The 20,273-nt window shown below is 35.5% G+C and overlaps 1 protein-coding gene across 1 annotated transcript in view; it reads left to right on the top strand.

Moving 5' to 3' along the window:
• LRP1B (LDL receptor related protein 1B) overlaps positions 1-20,273 on the top strand; it is a 482,733-nt gene that overhangs the window by 239,657 nt on the left and 222,803 nt on the right. Inside the window, exons 25-30 of the mRNA XM_075511235.1 lie at positions 1,141-1,305; positions 2,256-2,500; positions 13,603-13,734; positions 14,957-15,184; positions 18,611-18,785; positions 19,097-19,191. Of these exons, the coding sequence (XP_075367350.1) occupies positions 1,141-1,305; positions 2,256-2,500; positions 13,603-13,734; positions 14,957-15,184; positions 18,611-18,785; positions 19,097-19,191 (1,040 nt within the window). The remainder of the gene's footprint in view (positions 1-1,140; positions 1,306-2,255; positions 2,501-13,602; positions 13,735-14,956; positions 15,185-18,610; positions 18,786-19,096; positions 19,192-20,273) is intronic.

The raw sequence follows: 20,273 nt of genomic DNA, 5'->3' as shown, positions 1-20,273 counted from the left end.
CCTGCCTCGATCACACGCTGACTGCACGCCCTGCCTCGCTCCAGTTGCCGACACCCCAGACGTACATGCCCTGTGAGCTGTCATCTGGCTCCAGCCGCCGGCACGCAGCTATCTACACACGCAGCATGCACACGGAGCAGAGACCCTCACCCAGGGAGAGTTAGAAATGGAGTTTGGTAGGAAGACAGGCCTTTTTATACCCTTATCCTTTATTATTTAAATGTAGCATCTACTATTGTTCACTATCGGCACTAAATGGAGAGGCTTTATTAGAATATATGTTCGGGACTGAAGCTGTCTGATGTTACTTTTCAAAAGTTTTGTTACAGTCTGACTCCCTCCAATTAGCTCTTTACAAGTAATTAAAGTTTTCCTATCAAAGGTATTATTTTCCTTTAACAAATAAAAAACCATTGTGTGTTGTTGAAAGCTTCATAAGCTAAGAACAGTTAGAGTGTACTTTTAGCAGAAGTAACAATGCTTCTGTTACTTAACCAGAAACTTCTTCGGTTATACAGGTGAAAGCTCTCCTTATTGGGAAAAAATCAGAGATAGTACATAACTGAGAGAGCCTACCATACAACACAGCTTTTCAGTTTTCTTAGTAAGACTAATCTGTATAAAATTCGTTAGTGACATACCAAAATCTAGGGGTGTTCACTGGAACACTCTTAATAAATGGAATACCTGGTTTATCGTGTTCCTTAATCCCTGCTACCTCAAATCACCTTTCCTCCCTTTCTCCCCTCCCCATCCTCCTCATCTGTGGATTGCTTTCAAAGGGTCTCATTATAAATTTTTTTTTAATGAGCTGGGTTTCTAATTATAGAAGGAAGACAAGACAAGCTGTTACTTGTATTAATGGACATGAAAAAGGGAATGCTATTAAACTTCTAGTTTTTTAAAAACTTACTGTCATGATTGCTCTAACACTAATAATGAAATATTACCTCCATGTTACCCTATTACTTCAAGGAATTTATATAGTTGCCCAAATTAATCTATGTTTATTCCTTTCATTTAAAACATGTGAATGTTTGAACTTTTTTCCCAACTATTGTCTTATTGAACCATTTGACATTATTCTGCATGCTTTAATATTTTCTTATATCTCGTTTCTTTTCCTTTTCCTCTCACCAGAATTCTGTTTTGGACAGACTGGGATGCAAATTTTCCTCGCATTGAATCCGCTTCCATGAGTGGAGCAGAAAGAAAGATCATATATAAAGATATGGATACGGGAGCCTGGCCTAATGGCCTTACTGTAGATCACTTTGAAAAAAGAATAGTATGGACAGATGCCAGGTAAAGTGATAACAGTATTCTTATTATATGTTTTTAAATCCTTATTATTGTATACAAAAATAAGAACTACATTGTAAGTGGAATGTAGTTATGTACATTATGTACATAAAGAACATATGTACGTGAAGTCTTCTGTGCAAATGTACAGTATGTACATGTCTTTAATTGCATTACTGTTATACATAATATCTTCATGGTCTGTACCAGCAGACCTTAATGGCCCTTACCAGGCTTCTCGGGGACGTCCCTCCACACATCCTGCCCATGGTCCCAGGAGTCCACTTCGGCGCAGCCCTGGAGCTCGGCCCCTGCCTGAGCGACACCACGGGAGCACCAGTCTCCAGCCCAGCCCCAGCGCTGCCTGGCAATGGGCCCTGTTGGTCCAGACCCCAACCCACAGAGTGGCTTCCTGGTCTGACCCTGTCTCATCACCACAAACTTTTCTGGTGATTTGGACTCTTGGTTGAACCTGGCTGCCAGCCCTGGGGCCTGCCCTGCTCGCCTCGCTCGGGGGGAGTGGGATGTGGCCCTGGACAGTGAAGCTGCTGTCCTGCCAGCTGTGGTATCATCCATGGCTCCTGGCTCCCTGTGCCTTAGAGAGCAGTCGCCCATTTGTCCTCCCTGACACTTACACATGGAAGACCCAAGCTATTTCAATGTTTTCTCCATAAGTTCATCTGAATGGAAACTGATTTTCCTGTTGTATTTTCACAGCATGGAGGTAAATTTGAATTTAAAAACGGTATACAAGCAGACCAGTATTTCATATCCCAAATTAAATTAATAATGTAAACAAAATCATCTCTGAAGTTAATGATTGCACTGTAAACATTCTTTGGTCTTACCAGTATGTAAGAGTAAGGTTTTTATACATTTTGCACCAATGTCATCATGGTTGTGTGATTTTTATTTTACTTTTCTGTAATCTTAAATTTGGGATTATCTTGTAGATCGGATGCCATTTATTCTGCATTATATGATGGAACCAGCATGATAGAGGTTATACGGGGTCATGAATATCTTTCTCACCCTTTTGCTGTTTCTTTGTATGGGAGTGAAGTATATTGGACAGATTGGCGGACCAATACACTTGCAAAAGCCAATAAATGGACTGGCCAAAATGTCAGTGTAATACAAAAAACAAGTGCCCAGCCATTTGATCTTCAGATATATCATCCAAGTCGTCAACCACAAGGTGATTATTTATAGAATAATTAATTATTATTCCTATGAGGGGGAAAAAAGTATTCTTTTCATATACAACTTCCTGTATATGAATTTGCCTTCAACTCACAATGCTTAGTTAAATGTCGTATTCAGCACTAGTGTTCCTAGGGTGGTAATAGAATCTTTATTTGAACCAGAAGCTTCATGGGATCAGTGTCTGTGAATATTGCCCATTTGGACTCTTGTTCTTGATCTGTTACAAATATAGCGTGGAACCACATTTATTTAAAAGACTTCCAACTTACTTATTTTGTTAACTTGTGTAACTAGTCTGACAAAAGTAAACATAACAATGTTAGCCTGTCTTTCTCTTACTCCTCTCCAGAGGAAGATGAAGTTTTCTATGAAATAAACTGTGTATACAGTTGTTAGTTGTAAATATTCACTTTGTGCTATAATTTGCCTTAAATTACTCATTCACTTGTCCGTCTCTGTTTGCTTCTCAGTCTTCTTGTTCACCCTTAGGACTGCATAATTTAGATTCCACCACTGCAGACTGCTACTTTTCTACCTAAATAGCCTCAGTTGTCCATAAACTTAGCTTTTCCAAAGCATATCATGTTCACTTAACAGCTTTTATTTTAAAATAACATTTACAATTTTCAATTTCAAATTAACACAGTATATCTTTCCTTGGACAATGAACTCAACCTGCTGGAGGCATGAGTTTGGAGTTTAAAACTTCAAGAAGCATCAAAACTTATTTTTGGTGTGGATAACAATCAAAACTGAAAGGAAGTTCACAGTATATGCATTAATTAAATAATAGGAAATTCTTTAATTATTTCTTGATACATTATTTTGTAACTTTAACTTTCTATTTTCATCTGTATAAAGCTTACTTCTTCATGTCTATATATTTCCATTTCAATTTTATACCAGCTTTTATAGTATAAAAGTCCTATAGTATAGTATATCTATTTATACCAGAGCAGTGCTGTACAATTATGGTAAGTGCATAGGCTTTGTCATTAGATAGATAGTCCAACAATAGCTGTATATTGAGTAATCTTCAGCTACTACAACTTAAGATAAAACTGTATTAATCTCGAAAATGAAAACTGACCAGATTTTATCTATCTGGTTTAATGAAATATTCTGTTTAATTCCTAATGAAAAATGCAGGAACCTACTAAAACTTAGCTCCCTGAGACAGATTTACGACATCTGTCACATAGGTAAAAAGACTAATGATTTTCCTATAATTTCAGCTGAAGTTTAAAATTATTTTATCACTGAATACTGAATCCCTCATTCAGATGGTAAATATTTAGTCAAGAAATTTAAGTTATTGACTTCAGTGGTCGTATGTGTGAAGGTTCATGAGGGCCAAGAAAGAAATCACAGAGTAGCCCATTAGTTGCACGTGTAGTATTTTTATAACTGTATTTATTACTTCTCTGAGGATTATAAGTATTAAAAATACAGAGATTTTATTTAACTGATGTAAAATTATTTTCCCCTCTAAATTTTCTGGCTTCAGTTATGGCAATATATAGACTGTACCTAAGCATGTTGCTAATAACATAAGCAATAATTACATCCAAATTAATTATAGAGGGATTTGGCACATTTTTCTGTGATTTCGTCCTGATACATACTGCACTAACTGCAGCAGCACTATCTGCCACTGGTCCAAACACGTCTTCCTGCCTTCCCTCATACTTCCTTTTTTCCCCAGCTGCTGTCGAGTTGAGGATAGGTGAATCCAAGATACTTAGTACAGTGCTGACAACTGGCAATATTATTCTTCTTGCTAACAGTTATCTCCACTTCTACCATCATAAAAAAAGAGAATTTTAGCTGGGCTTTATAGTTCGTCCTTCTGTGACTTATCAAACATTGAGCTCTTCAAAGTCCTTGTATGCCTGACTTGGGAATAATAAATGTTAATGGAAATAGTTGAAAAGTGTTGTTACATAGTAATTTACTAGGAGTCTTTGGACTTCTGAATCAGATGCTTGACTTTATTCAATGTGAAATAATGTGGATGAGGTGGTTAGCTGAAGTAGTAATGAAAAGATATGATAGGATGATGAGCAGAAGAAAATGGTCCTGATTAATCCTTCTAATCCTTTGTTAGAGGGATACTTGGAGATCAGTTCTCTCAGCGGATCCCCATGTAAAATGAAGAACTAAATAAAGTGATATTTTCCAATACAACTATAGCTATGTTGATGTTTAAAATAAATTTAAAGTTACAAAACCAAATATAGGACAGGAAGACATTATTATGATATTGCTGACAATTTCAAAATCCATTCTTGGAAACAGATACACTAGAGTATTGATCAAAAAGAGAACAGGTCTCAGAACCTCTCAACCGCAGCTGAAATGCCAGCTTTCTCAAGATAGTCCAACTCTTCAATATAGCTTTCCTATACAGGTGTAGCAAATCTTTTTATTAGTTGTATCAGCCATCCGAGGGAAGAATTAAGTCTCTGTAGGCTTGTTTATATTTTTATGTCAATAACTCATGGATTATTTGTGAACAATAAAACAGATCATCCAGAACAGAACAAGTCATGATTAATGAATGAGGTGAGTTGCTCTCTTATTGATTATATATATGTTTAAGTTTACTCCAGCACCTATTCTTCTGCAGTGGTCTTACTGTCTCCCATAAGCTGTTCATTCTTCCCTAGTAACTTCACTGTCTCTAATTCTCCATCGCCTTTATGTAGGTTATTTAGTGTAAATGGGCTTAAGGATACAGATTATCTAGGGTGTGAATAATACGTATTATATAGATATCACATCTATAATAATGCATAGTTAATATGTGAATATATGCTTAAACATATACATTTGTACATATATGTACTGCACATATGCAAATGTGCATGTACATTTTTCCCCTTATTTTTATAGGTTTGAGTTCAATGTTACATTCTGGCATGCTTGAGATACCACCAGGTACCTTATCTATTAGTAAATTGAGTTCTGTCGTTATAGGACACATCTAGGCTGTATCTAGCTCTAGAAGCTCTTGGGATGTGCTCTGGAAAATACCCATGCTGAAAAAAGAATTGAATATGTGTTTTTATTGTGAGATATAACAAAGTACAGTGACTTAATTTGTATGTAAATATAGGAAAGTAAAAAACGCTACTGGAGGATGACCACCAATTAGTTATAGAAAGTTCCATGATCTCTAGATAAATTTCAACTCTTCTGCCAAAAAGTTGATGGTAATAGAAACTACTTGAAAATTCGTATCACTTTTTTTTTTTTTTTTAAATATTGAGAAGTGATATTTTGTTTTTCTTCTTATCCAGGGTTTGTAGTGCTCAATAAGCTATTCAGACTTTTACGTTAGTAGGTTCTGAGCAATCTTTATTTGAAAACATTAAATTGTGACAATTTTGTATGGCTTTGTAAATGTCTTGGAACCCAGTTCTACATTAGTTATACATAGAAGACTATGGATATAGCTCTAATGTAAATGAGTACCAGCAAGTAATATTCTCTAGTTGTCAACACTAGTTGTCAAAAGATTTGAAGAATGGTCTCTAAGAGCATGCATTGAAAAAAGGAGAGCAATGAATACAACTCACTGTTCATAAGTCTAAGCATGATGACAACTGTGATAAGGACTCACAGTGAACAACTGCTAATCTACCTTACAATGTGTGACATATGCTGTCAGGATACATTTTTCTGGCAGTTTTATTTTAAAATAATAATGAACTTATATTAAAGAAGAATGTTACTGTTTTTCAGTGGATGTCAAGTTCCTTGGGCTTTATTACTTTTTAAAATAAGCCTCTTAGGAGAATTTACTTTTTGGGCCGGGGTACTGTCCTAACAAAGCTGTCTGACTTCTGGACAAAAGAGTATGTATGCCCAGGATCTTAAAGTATGGGTGGAGTAAATATGCATCTCTGCACACCCCTTTCAAGTAATGTTTTTAGCTATTTTTTGTAATTAGTCACTTCCTGAACTTTGGGATTTGAGGAACTGTGTTCTTTATTTGGTGTTTTCACAGTAGCAGTAGAGTTCCCATTAGCCATTTCTTGCTGTTAGAAAAAAAACAACTATTTTCTGTTCGGACTGGGGCCAGGCAATGACTTTAGGGAGAGACTATAGCCTAGGGAGACATCAGTCACTATTCCATAGTCACAGATACCTTGGCCTCAAGGCAAGGTATAAGCTGTAGAAGAGTTTTCAGCAGTTATTTGCCAGAATAAAGAAGTTCACATATGAAGCTGTGTAATTGCAGCTTTCATTTTATGATGTAGAAAACATCGGATTCCGATTTATGATTGGCCTTCTGGGTTTGCTCTAAATTATTCTCTTTCAATGGAAGCAATTTCTTTCTACAAATCTCCAGTACCTAACTTTATTGGAGCTGGAGAAAATTGTTGATACTATACGATTACTTCTTAATTTTTCTTTTGAATTTGTAGCAATTTTGCAATAAATGAAACAAGATAGCATGCAGATTAGAATCCCAAGATAAAATTAACAGTAGATTTACATTACAAAATGTCAGTATAAATATAGCACTGAAGGACAAACATTTTGTAGTCTCAGCTCCATAGGTATACATCTGGGTCACCTATGTAGATGAAAGGTTATTAGCTTTAAAAATATTTCATGCAACTTATTTTGATTGAAATAAAGTAGAGTAGAGTTAAATAAATTGCTGTAGCCTAAAGCAACATTATTTCAGTTAATCTAGGACAGGTGCTAATTTAAGGTAGTGAAGTTATAGTGAGATATTTGTATGGATGATAGGTTCATCTGTTGGTAAACCACAGGGGACTGTGGAAGGCTTCATGATCTAATGCAGAATGATGTCACATCTCAGGAATATGAGTTTGAGACCTACTCATCTTCACAGAATTAAAGCTGTGTCAGAAATGCTATTAGCATAGCAAACACAGGTTTTCTAGGAAGAATATTTTCTCAACTACCATTATATTTTAAAAATCCACGTGCTGCAAAGAACAAGGTCTTCTATTTTAGGCACAAGAAGTTGTACTTGTACCATGAGGTGTACTACTGAGGACAGCAATGAGAGGAGTAAATATAGTGCATTGGAAGGATCACAGCTTGCAAACAGTTAGAAAGCTGTGAATTCCTCACACATTCCCCAGATTTTTGCATGTCTCAAAGGTATTACTTTGCATTAAAAAAAAAAAAAAAAAAAAAAACACACACAAAAAAACCATGGCCATGACATTATTTTTCTTTTTGCAGATTGAATTTTTATAGACTAAAAATCAGGACAAGCAGTATAATAACTGCTAAATATAAAGTATATTGGTACCACTGGGCTCTTTTGTAATTAAAAAAAGAAAAACATTTAACTTCATGGCACTGTTTTGTTGCAATATTCTGTTGAGGCCTGTTCCAGCTGTTTAAAATAAATAACTTTTTACAGAAATGTAGCTTAAGATGCACATGAGCAAAGTTCTGGTTATTTTATTTTGGGGGGAATTTTAAAAATTTTATTAGTTTGAGGTTTTATCACAACCTTCTTCTGTACATTCTTTTTACTTCAAAACCAGCAGCAAGATTGGTATATGTATCGTGCCAAATATATACAATCTTCCTGAATTTTAAATTGGATTCCTTTGTGCCTTGTGAAAGTTCCATTTTTGTTTTACGAATTATAAAAGCGGTCTTTCCTACCTTTGTCTTAACTCAGCATCCTGTCTTTGACGATGGCTGATCAGTGCCTATAGGAAAGTATGGACCTGGGGGAAGATAACAGCCATGCTCCTCCTGTATAGCCTGTCAGCTTCCAGTAACCTGTAACTCAGTGATTTTTTTGAACCTAAAATTGTATCTTTGTGCTTCAAAGGCTTTGAAGCCGTTGACTGATTCTTCTTGCATGAACGTTTCTAGTTGACTTTTGACCTTACACAACCTCTTGATGTCTACAACTTTTTGGGCAGACGGCTCTGGTGCGTAACTATGCACTATGTGAGAGAGGACCTCATCTTGCTTGTTTTCACAGAATCACAGAATCGTATAGGTTGGAAAAGACCTTTAAGATCATCAAGTCCAACTGTAAACCTAACACTACCAAGACCACCACTACACCATGTCCCTAAGCACCTCATCCAAACGTCTTTTAAATACTTCCAGGGATGGGGACTCAACCACTTCCCTGGGCAGCCCCTTCCAATGCTTGATAACCCTTTCAGTGAAGTAAAATTTCCTAATATCCAGTCTAAACCTCCCCTGGCACAACTTGAGGCCATTTCCTCTTGTCCTATCACTTGTTACTTGGGAGAAGAGACCGACCCCCAACTCTCTACAACCTCCTTTCAGGTAGTTGTAGAGAGCGATAAGGTCTCCCCTGAGTCTCCTTTTCTCCAGGCTAAACAACCCCAGGTCCCTCAGCCGCTCCTCATCAGCCTTGTGCTCCAGACCCTTCACCAGCTTCGTTGCCCTTCTCTGGACACGCTCCAGGCCCTCAATGTCCCTCTTGTAGTGGGGGGCCCAAAACTGAACACAGTATTCGAGGTGTGGCCTCACCAGTGCCGAGTACAGGGTGACCATCACTTCCCTAGTCCTGCTGGCCACACTATTCCTGATACAAGCCAGGATGCCATTGGCTTTCGTGGCCACCTGGGCACACTGCTAGCTCATATTCAGGTGGCTGTTGACCAACACACCCAGGTCCTTTTCCACCGGGCAGCTTTCCAGCCACTCTTCCCCAAGCCTGTAGCGTTGCATGGGGAAATTAGGTGGTTTTGACCCTAATACTTGATAATTCTGTTTAGCGTGTCCTAGCTCTTGTAATAAGAGGGGTGTTGGACAGCCATTTCATAAGTATAAACATAATCTGTTGCTTCAGAAAAGGATCTTTTAGGTATAGATGCTATTTCAGTGCTCATCCTTGTGTATGTAACTTGAGATTTCTTTTTAACTTGAGTTTTTTCCTTGTATATTACTATATATGTATTGAATTTTATCAGATGTTTTATTTCTCAGTCACTCTGTCGTGTAACTCTTATGTAGCTTTTCATACTTGGATTTAATTTAATCCTTTCTTACTGCTTTTTTGTTACCTAATTTAACAGTAACTTTCTGATTTTTTGAAAGTTTTCTAGAAAGCATAGCATCCGCTTGTAAAAATACTATTGGCTTTGGCCTTTCCATGTAGTAATACCCTAGCATTACATTTGTTGTTCTTTTACATCTGCGTTTCTTATCTGCCTAATATGTCAGTATGTTTTTTTAAGGTCAGTCATTCCAGGCAGTCCCTTCTTAATTTTGGACTTGTATCATTAATTATATTTTTCTCTGTTTGTTTTTTGCAATACCCTTTCAAGTCAAACTGTACACTGTAGGGGGGTGGGAAACAGAGAGATTCATTAACAAGAGCTTCAGAATTACCATAAAGCTGTCATACCACATACAACAAAGTATCATGAAGAATTGTGCTAACTTTGAGCTAATATTATTCTTGTTTATTTTGTTTCATGGTGAATATATAAATTTTTGTTAGATGGTATACAGAGTAGTACTTCAAGTGAATGATTAAAAACTGAAGTAGAAATAGTGAATATAGGAAATAAATATGTATTTTAGAACTAATGCATTCTCTGATCAGTCTTAAGTTGCAAATTCCAAAGATTAATGCTAAAATAATCAGATATGATCAGGTAGTATAAAGATTTTAACTTGACTGAGTGCAGCAGAAGGATCTTTGGACCTATGAAAAGCAATACTACAGAAAATATTGACAGTGAGTAGAGGATTAGATCTATAACTAGTTTTAAATATGAGTGGGAATAGATTGTCAGCAATTTAAAAGTATCCTTTTGATGTAACTGTAGTGCATATATTTGAAGGTGCAGGCAGAATTTAATTGTGTCGTGCACCATTAAAGTATAAGATTAAAATTTTGCCTAGCTAAAATCTGATGCCAAGAAGGGACTGGTTCAATACGAAGTCAATATGGAGGATAAGCTGGTCCACAGTGAATGCATATTCAGGGGTTGTCAGAGTAACTGTTCATTTGTCAACTGGTGATAGAATGTCTGAGGGTTTTTCTAAGGGTTACTGGGCAAGAAAAATAAACATTTTGTTTAAATAATGTTTTAGAGAGCAGTCAAGAAGAAATCTGATGCCAAAGAGTGACATATGTATATCTGTGCACAGTACAGTAAGAGAAATGGATTGACAAGCAGTCAGCAGTGGAAATCAATTAAATAATGTAAAAGGCTGGCCAGTTGGTGAAAATGCCAGTTCTGTGGGTTGCCGTGATCAAAAGGAAAATAGATTGGTGGAAATGATTAGGAAAGGAATAAAGAACCACAGATAGTGAACTGTGATGCTGTATAAATCCATATCACTCCCGCATCTTGAATACTGTATAGAGATCATATAAAAGATACCGAGAAAACTTGACAGGCTGATCGAGCGTATGGGAAAGGTTTTTGTGTGAGGACAGGTAAGCTGATGCTTCTTGAAATACAGCTTATAGACAGGCTTCTGTATGATGGCAGTCTGTGAAATCATAAATGGCATGGCGAAGGTGAATAAGGAATGGTTATGTGGTTATTCACAATAGAAATAGAAGGATGTATTAGAACTAGCACAAGGAAATAAGAGCCAAATTTTTGAGAGTCAAAGCAATAGCATACCTATTTGCCTTCAAGAGAATTAGTTTTTATTAGAAAATAAAAAATGGGCTTAGCTGTTATTCAGTGAAAGCAGTATGAATATGAAAGGAATATATACATACATACTCGTATATGTAATTTTTAGGTTATGGTAGTTTACTCCTCCAATTGTGCATGCATGTGGAAACAAATACATCTGCTTGATAACACTTCTTTTTCCACCAATTTTGTATTCTGTGATTTACAAAGGCAATTGTGATGTGGACAGATAGTACACAAATTGTACTGTCTTCTCTTTGTTGATGCTCGTAGCACACTTTAACCACAACTCTTTCTTTAACGTGATCATTAACCAGCATGCTTTTTATTTTTTCTTCTGTATGTTCTATTCGAATTCCGTACTCAAATGGCAGCTTTGGTAGAGAAGAACATAACGCACTACTTGCACAGAAAGACAAGATGGGGATTATTATTCTTAGGCCCTAAGTAGATCGTTGCCACAGACACTTGTATGCATATAAAGAGGTTGAGGTTCCACTGAAATTACTACTTTGTTTTGGCAAGTTAAAGGAAATGCTGTTTTACAAAACATATGACTAAATTTTAAATCTCGCAACAGCAGTGTTAAGAATGCCAAAAAAGGCAGGAGGTTGAATCACTAGATGATCTCCTGAGATCCCTTACAGCCTCAATGATTCTATGATCTCCTTCACAATATTGTCAAAACTCTAAATTATGTTTCAATTTTGATGTGTAGTTCATAGGGGTAGATGACATATATTTACTAATATTAATAGTCCATTAATAATTGATTCTTATCCTGAAGGGCTCCTGGAACCTTCTTAACTTCAGTCTCTTTTCCTCAGCTTCACATGAAGTTGTGAACTTATTAACAGATCACCCCAGATTTTTTCACATTGTTATTACCGATACAAGAGAAATTATGATGTTAAATAAACATTTTGCTATTGTAATTTTTGGGTAAGACAGAATCAAATATAGTCATCATGTAGGAACAATATAGTATTTACAGTCCATTAGCAGTCAAAGAACCTTTCATTAACCAAAAATAAGTATTTTTAAGCTTATTGGCCCAGCTGACTTTTTGTCAGAGGTTTAGAAGAGTTGACAGAGAAGATATGGGATGCTTCTGTTTAATAAACCTTGGAATAGCAGGAGAAACTGCAAAGGCTGGGAGAGTGCTGAGTGGCCTCCAGCGCTGCCAGTGTTTGAAAGGGGCAAATGGGATGACTCTACAGAAAACTGTAAAAGCCTGCGGGTTTTTTGATACAATGATGGAAGATGCTGGATAGAATTTTATTAACCTGTTTATCCAAGGTTTTGAAAGTTTCATTCTTCCTGTAATACTTGTCAGACAAGTAAGTAGTTAAAGGATTCAGGAGCTGGTGGATAAATTTAAGGAAGCATGCATTGATGAAAAAGAAATGGTTCAATGAAGCAAATCTTGAGTTTGTCTTCAAATTTTAGTGCTTGAGTTTGAGCTAAATTTATTTCGTGAAGAAATTCATACATCAGATTTCTCTAGTTATCTAATTACTTATATTGCAGGCTAGCACAGCGTTGGAGGAATAGATTATAAACTAATTGATTTTGCTAATTATAAGTTTGTCTGTATGAGTCAGTCATTCCCACTTCCCTTTTCATCACTGTTAATTTTCTACAGTTTTTTAGTAAGTGGAAAATTGAACATTACTTTCTGTTTATGCTTGGAATGTCTCTTCAGGAGTGCTCTGGAACTGTGTGCATATGATAATGAATGAAGATATTAAGAATAGTTTGTAGGTGTTGTAAGACTAAGAGGTCTTCCCCGGTCTGCTTTCTTTCTGCTCTTTGAAGCAATTTTAGCACAATTTCGTCAGTCAGTGAACTGTAGGACACTACTTGAAAAAAGCTACGCTTAGGAGAGGTTTTTCTTTGAGAAAAGTAGAAATACTTTGGCATGGTTTTTCAAATTATCTTTGCACGTTAGATTTCCAACTAATACTCTAGTAGCTAGATCAAATTGAGAGGGAACATTGAATTTGCCAAAATTCATCGCATAATCTAAGCTTTGCCTCTTCACAAAATGAAATTTGTTGTTCAGGTCCTCATCATATTAACATGCTTTTATGCCATGTGTCCTGGTTAGGAGTGTACAATTCTTTACATTTAAATGTTATAAATAGACTGCAAAATTAATATCTCACTGGGAAAATTTTATCCAGTGGCTTCATGAAGTTGCAATGATAATTTTTGTGGCTGTACTAACAAAAAAAAAAATAAAACAATACATGCTTGGACAAGAGTTGAATATTAGCCTAGAAAAAGTGATTAGAGTACAAGCTTAGTGAATCAATGAGGCCAGGTTTGTCTTCAAACAGAATTTTCACCACTTTCTCACCAGTGTAGCTCATGCTAGTTTGACAAACCTTAGTTCCAAAAGGTGTGTTTATATTCTGTGTATTTCATAATTCAATTTTAGCTTCCAATCCGTGTGCTGCTAATGAGGGCAGAGGTCCATGTTCTCACATGTGTCTGATCAATCACAACAGAAGTGCTGCATGTGCCTGTCCACATCTGATGAAACTGTCTTTAGACAAGAAAACATGTTACGGTAAGTTTTCCTCCCAAAGCCTGACATTTGTATTGATTTTAGAATTTTGAACTGTACAAATTAAAATACAGAATCTTAAAAACAATCTCTACAGTGTGTTTTAATGATGTATTTAGAAGGGTCATCTACTTTTTGGTAATTGATAACTTATTCTAATATACAAGGTGTGTGGAGCTTTGATATTTATTACCACAGCCATTTTTTCTGTTGCTTATATGTGTGATATGTTAGTTCAACTTATCTCTGCAAAACAGAAAGATTTATACTGTAAAGTGCGTCATCAGAAAATGATGAGTCAGGTAAGCTGAATAATAAAAAGGTGCTTAATAGCTTACATCTCTACCTGTTCTTCTAAAGTTGTCTTAGTTTCATTTTCAAGGATTAAGAAAATAAAATGAAGAGCAAATATTAGACATGCAGCCTTGCACGGGAGTTTTATAAAAAATTACAATAAACACTTTAAGCCATATAAACCCTCAAAATGTCAAATAATTGTGTCTATTATCTGTAAAACCTTGTACTACATTATTCTTTTCAGTGTTGATTAATAATGTTTAGGAAATTTAAAAAAAAAATTGTCATATCAAGGATATTGTGGGGAAAAAAGTTACCTTTACTGTTCATTCACAGACATTTGCTCTGATAATTTAGACTTTTGAGATAAAAAAATAGAGTTCTGTTTTGCCTTTAATGTGTCGCCCTTTTTCATTAGTGATGTCTAAATTAGAACAATTGCTGTGTTCTTTTTCTTCCATCTGTCGGCCTTTCACTGCTTACACATACATTGTGGAATTCCTCCTGAGTTTTGTTGTTTGCAAAACTTCCCTGTTCCAGTGATACTCTGTTCCCCTGAGATACCAAATGTTAATATGTTATGATGTGCAAATGCAACAGTATTTTTTTTGATTGGGTAAGTGGGGTAAATTTCTTAAAATATCATTTAACTTTTTTTCCTTAGACTTGCACGAGACCATAATGATTTAGTGGTGTAGTAACTTCTTGTCCAGTGTCCAGAATTAATATATTTTTCCTGTGATTTTTATGCTCTGTAATGTACTTTATTTCTCAAGTGTCACTAGGCTGCAGGTTTTCTGGAGATGTTAAATCATTTCATATGAACTTTATTTACACATTTGTAAAGTGATCGCAAATGAATGACTTTGACTTCTGTTACCAATGTTGTGAAGAGGATAAGGAGTGATGTTTTCCTTTTTTCTAACAGAAAGGAAGAAATTTCTTCTTTATGCAAGGCATTCAGAAATAAGAGGGGTGGACATAGAAAACCCGTACTTCAACTTCATCACAGCCTTCACTGTTCCTGACATTGATGATGTGACGGTGATAGATTTTGATGCTGTTGAGGAACGCTTATACTGGACTGATGTGAAAACACAGACCATCAAGCGTGCCTTCATTAATGGGACGGGCTTAGAAACCATTATTTCAAGAGGTAAATAGCATAACATTGAAGTAAAAATAATTCATTATAGGTAAATGTCTGTTATAGGTATGCTAAAGTATGAGTGTGCAAGTTCTTGTTAGTTATACCTTTCACTGGTATTAGATAATTGATCTAAACAATAAGAAAGCACAATTTTGTTTAGCATTCTAGTTCATTTTATTGATTCGTAATTCATTATTATTTAAATTAATTGGGATGTAATTGTAACATTGCTTTTATACACGATTGAAATGTGTAGTGAACAATGGAAATAATGTCTTCTGGGGAAGGTAGAAAGAATAAAGATGAAAAGCAGAAAAAATAACAGCATCCTGACATAGCTTTGCATCGAAGAATTTCATGTGGATTTCCTATGTCCTTTGGCTATCTGTGCTGACCTAGCAAAGAGATTAGCTCCATCAGAGTTATTTTTTCTTTCTAGTCCATGTAGATCTTTCAGCTTTGGCACCATTGGTGAAATAGGTGATATGGTAGCTTTGTAATTTTGGTGATACTGTGATATGCATTTACCTGTTGTCTTCTCTGTGAGAACATGTGTCATGTTCAGGCTGTTTGCAGTACGTGAATGCCATGAGGAAGTGGAGTCTTTTGATTCTGTGTCTTTGAATCCTGTATACGTTTGTTCTGTCATTGCTGCTTCAGTTACTTAAAATGCTACAATTCAGGTTTTCCTTTTTGCCAAGCTTTTTCATTATAGGTAGCTAGCTTACGGCAATAAAAGGAAACTTAAAATATTGCAAATGGAAAATATTGACGGGCATTTTTTTCTGCAGTTAACGCCTTCATTGTTCTGACACTTTTGCTCTGTACTTTGAATACAGAAACTTAATGGATTGTAAAGTCTATACCTGATTGCTTCAACCCGATGTCAGTAGCTCCGGTATTAGAGTAATACCATTTATTGTCCTTGCTAGTGGTGGTTTTTTGTTTGTTTCCTTCCAACCACTGTCATTTCCTCTCCTGACAGCACATGGTATTCTTCTGTTGTATAATATACCTACCTGCTTGAAAATAGGAAAACTGTCTGGCAGGGACTATCTGGAGGCATATGTTGCAAACTCTGGTTCCTCCACTGTTAAACGTAGGTTGAAGGGGAAGAGGAGAAAAGAAATAACTCAATTCTGTAAGATCACACCTTTTTGGATTTTTCAGAACAAATTAAAAAAGGAATGAAAATACTTCTCTAGTTGATTATTTGGGGACCTCAGAAAATTAATTAAAGCTCTGCCCCTGGTGTCGCTGTAGAAGGAATTTATTCTATATTAGCATATTTTGGGAAATCATTGGACAAATATGGCAATATCCCCGCTTGACTACGTAGATTGATGAATTTATTTCTTTTGTATGGGTATCTTTATTTTTCCCCTGCTGTCTCAGGGACAACTTTATTAAAAATTGGAGACGTTTTTCAGTATGAGTAACAAGGACAAGGTTTAGGGTGCCTCTTAGAGCTCTTCTTTACATCAAAAACTGAGGTGCCCAAAAGAGAAAGAGTTGTTGTTGTTGGTTTTTAAAATGGTAGTAGAATAAAAACATTGTTTACTATATAAAATACATAGTGAAAAATCACAAAACTTGTCAAGAAACTTAATGAAACTTAAAGAAACATACTATGTGTGAGTCTTTCTGTTTATCAGAATTCTTTCATATTCCTTTTATTATGGTAGTTTCTGCAGTGGACTTTTGGGGGGTTTTTTTGTGCCAGATGTAACTTATTATATGTAAAATTTGCAAAATTACGATGTTCTGGCATATCAAAACATTATAAAGACTACTTATTATGTGTAAATTATCTCATTTGCTTACAGTTATATTTTTATACTTCTTATAAGAACATAAGAAGCTTTGTAAGCACATACTAGTGGGATTCTCGTTGGATGAAGTCTTATGCCAATGTCACAAAAATGCCACAGTCATACTTTAATCTTTTTAAGAGTATGAAATGCTTGTTTTCTAGTTCCTCCAACCAAAAATCCCAAAAAGGCAGGGGATCAGTTTAAAATGGGTCAAGGCTATGTATTCGGTGTCATTTATTGCATTCTCTGATGTTGGCAAACTTCCTAATGCCCGATCACCGTTTGACCTTATGTGTACGCAAGCCAGGCCACAGCCACATCCATGTTAGTTTGTCAGAGACAATAATTCTGTCAGTGGAAGTAACCACATTAAGCTGACAAACAGATAGTGTGCAAACTATGAACTATAATGAAACCATTAAATCACCCTTGGCCTCTTTCCTCATCTACAAAGATGCTGGCCAGTATGAGCCATTGCTATGCCAAGGCAGAGCGGCATGTTAGTATCTAGATCACGAGCAGCATTTAAGGCAGATATTAACATATATTAACACTTTTTTAATCAATATCTTGCTAAGGAAGACTATCATATACAAAGACACTTGTGAAGCTACCAAATTAATTACATCTTATGTTTTGCTACCTCAGGCAATACTGGTGGTGTGGGTTAACCCCAGAAGGCAGCTAATCCCCACACAGCCACTCACTCACTCCCCACAGTGGGATGGGAAAGAGAATCAGAAGGGTAAAAGTGAAAAAACTTGTGGGTTAAGATAAAGACAGTTTAATAGGAAAAGCAAAAGCTGCATGCACAAGCAAAGGAAAATAAAGAATTCGTTCACTCCTTCCCATGGGCAGGCAGGTGCTCAGCCATCTCCAGGAGATCAGGGGAGTAAGTTGGAGTCTTCAAAGTCTTCAGAAATAAAACCAAAAAACTTCTTCACTGATGTAGCTACTTATCTACTTATGTGCTATAGAATGATGCTATAGACCAGTGGTTTTAATTCAGAAATTCTGTACTCAGCCTTCCTGGTGCTAAAGAAGGAATTAAGCTTTTAAACTTCAGCATAGTTTTTTTTTTTAGAAAGCCACTTAATGTTCTATATGTAAAGTCTAACTCACAACTAAAGAAGTATGAACCTTCCTCTTATGTCATGAGTAAGGTTTATGTTTATTAAACATGATTGTTGAACTTCCTAGTGGAGGTTAACTCATTCTACATCATTGTCCCTTAAAAAAAACCATAACAAACTACACTTTTTAGTAGTGCACTGAGTAATAAATGATTTCTTAAGTAGAAAATACACTGCAAAAATTCAGTGTCTGTCTGATTATTATTTTTGGCCAATAGTGTTTATGCTAAATTTTAAAGATCTGTTTATGGAGGATTTCCCGAATCTTCAGTGCAATTTTCATGCTCTTATTGCAAGTTTATCAGGCCTAAGTAGAAAAATAATGATGATTAATTCTTGGCAACTAGTCTATAAATACATCTGAATAGAATATTGCAAAATATTGTTAACAAACTGTAGAATAAATTGTTGGGTTTTTTTTTCCTCCAAGACTGAGAATAATCCAGAAAGAAAATCAAAAGAACAAATGCTTTCATTTTTTGCAGATATTCAGAGTATCAGAGGTCTTGCAGTGGATTGGATATCACGTAATTTATATTGGATTAGCTCAGAATTTGATGAAACACAAATTAATGTGGCACATTTAGACGGTTCCTTGAAAACCTCAATCATCCATGGAATCGATAAACCCCAGTGTCTTGCCGTTCACCCAGTAAAAGGGTAAGATATCTAGTTTTAATAAATAAACTACACAATAAAGCTTGTCAGAAGACTTCTTCTTTCTTCAGATTTTTGGTTTGCCCATTCTGTTTTCTTCCAAACTTAAAGTAAATGCATGCGTTCGAAACATTTTGCTGAGAATTTCTTAACTGAGTATTGCTTCCCTGCCCAAGCTTACTGTTGATTAAATCATGTAATCATTAGCTGTATATTTTGCTTGCTTCTAAACTTACAAATGTTTTCACTACTGATGCATTAAAAATACTGGGTACACAAAGCAACATTATAAATATGTTAATTTTCTTCTTCAGTAAGCTCTACTGGACGGATGGTAACACAATTAACATGGCAAACATGGATGGCAGCAACAGCAAAATACTCTTTCAGAATCAAAAAGACCCTGTTGGTAAATACCTTTTTTCCTGTTTCTTTTTTATTTGATAATGCTTTATTATGGACATTATCTTGAAATGCTATTTAAGTATACCATGATGTTTTTCATATACTATATAACAGTGATAAGAATAGGCATAAAGACATGAAAAACACTGATCTACCTTTGTGTTTCACAATTTAAGATATTTTTGGCATAAGATTATTTGGCTTTTAACTTTTCACATATAGAAAAGAGCAACAGTTGAAGCATACGTTTCATATAATAACTTAACCTCAGTTTTAGTATTTGAGAATTAATATAGTTGATAAATTATGGCACTTTCTGGAAAAAAAAAAAGCTCTCTGTATATGTAGTATTTATTTATTTTTGGTTCAGATCTCTTTCTTTTTGTAATTTCACTTTTTAGAGAGTTAAAGTGGTTGCATCAATTGTTGTTGCCTTATTAGTGGCCCATCAATAAAGTGATTACATTTTAAAGCATTTATGGGTTTTCATAACTGAATCCATTAAGCAAGCAGAAGCAAAAATAGCTTAGTTAAATAATTCAATAAATTTGACATTAGAGCAACATGGCATGCATTTTAGACCATAAATTCAAAGAAATTTTTAGAAATTATTTGGTAACTGTTTTATTGTTGATTTGATTTTCTATCTATCCACTTCAAGAGACAGTTATCTATTTATCTGGAGAAAAAAAAGTGGTAAACTCACTAATTTTAAGGTGAAACATAAACGCATTTAATGATATTACAGCAATATTAAGAAGTAAGGCTGTGTGCAACATTTTGCACTGAATATCCTGTGATCAGAGGTCACAAGGCCCTAAAATTGCAGTCCTTATAGTTTCTGTCTTTGAGTTTATTCCGAGTAGCAGTAAAGCCAGTGAATCAAATACATGGTAGAACGGTAAGTACTCCTTTTTTTTTTTTTCTTCCCCTGTAAGTATACCAGTACTGTCAAAGGCTGCATGTGCAAATCCATGTGGGTTTTGTGACATTTTTGTTCATGGACATGTACAGTCTCACTGGTATCAGATGGACTATTCATGCAGTTGAACACTCCTGTAAGCCTTGTAGGAACGATGTTTGCGA

Source organism: Mycteria americana, chromosome 9, assembly GCF_035582795.1.
Source record: "Mycteria americana isolate JAX WOST 10 ecotype Jacksonville Zoo and Gardens chromosome 9, USCA_MyAme_1.0, whole genome shotgun sequence".
Taxonomy (NCBI): Eukaryota; Metazoa; Chordata; class Aves; order Ciconiiformes; family Ciconiidae; genus Mycteria; species Mycteria americana.
This window is presented reverse-complemented; position numbering and strand designations above follow the sequence as displayed.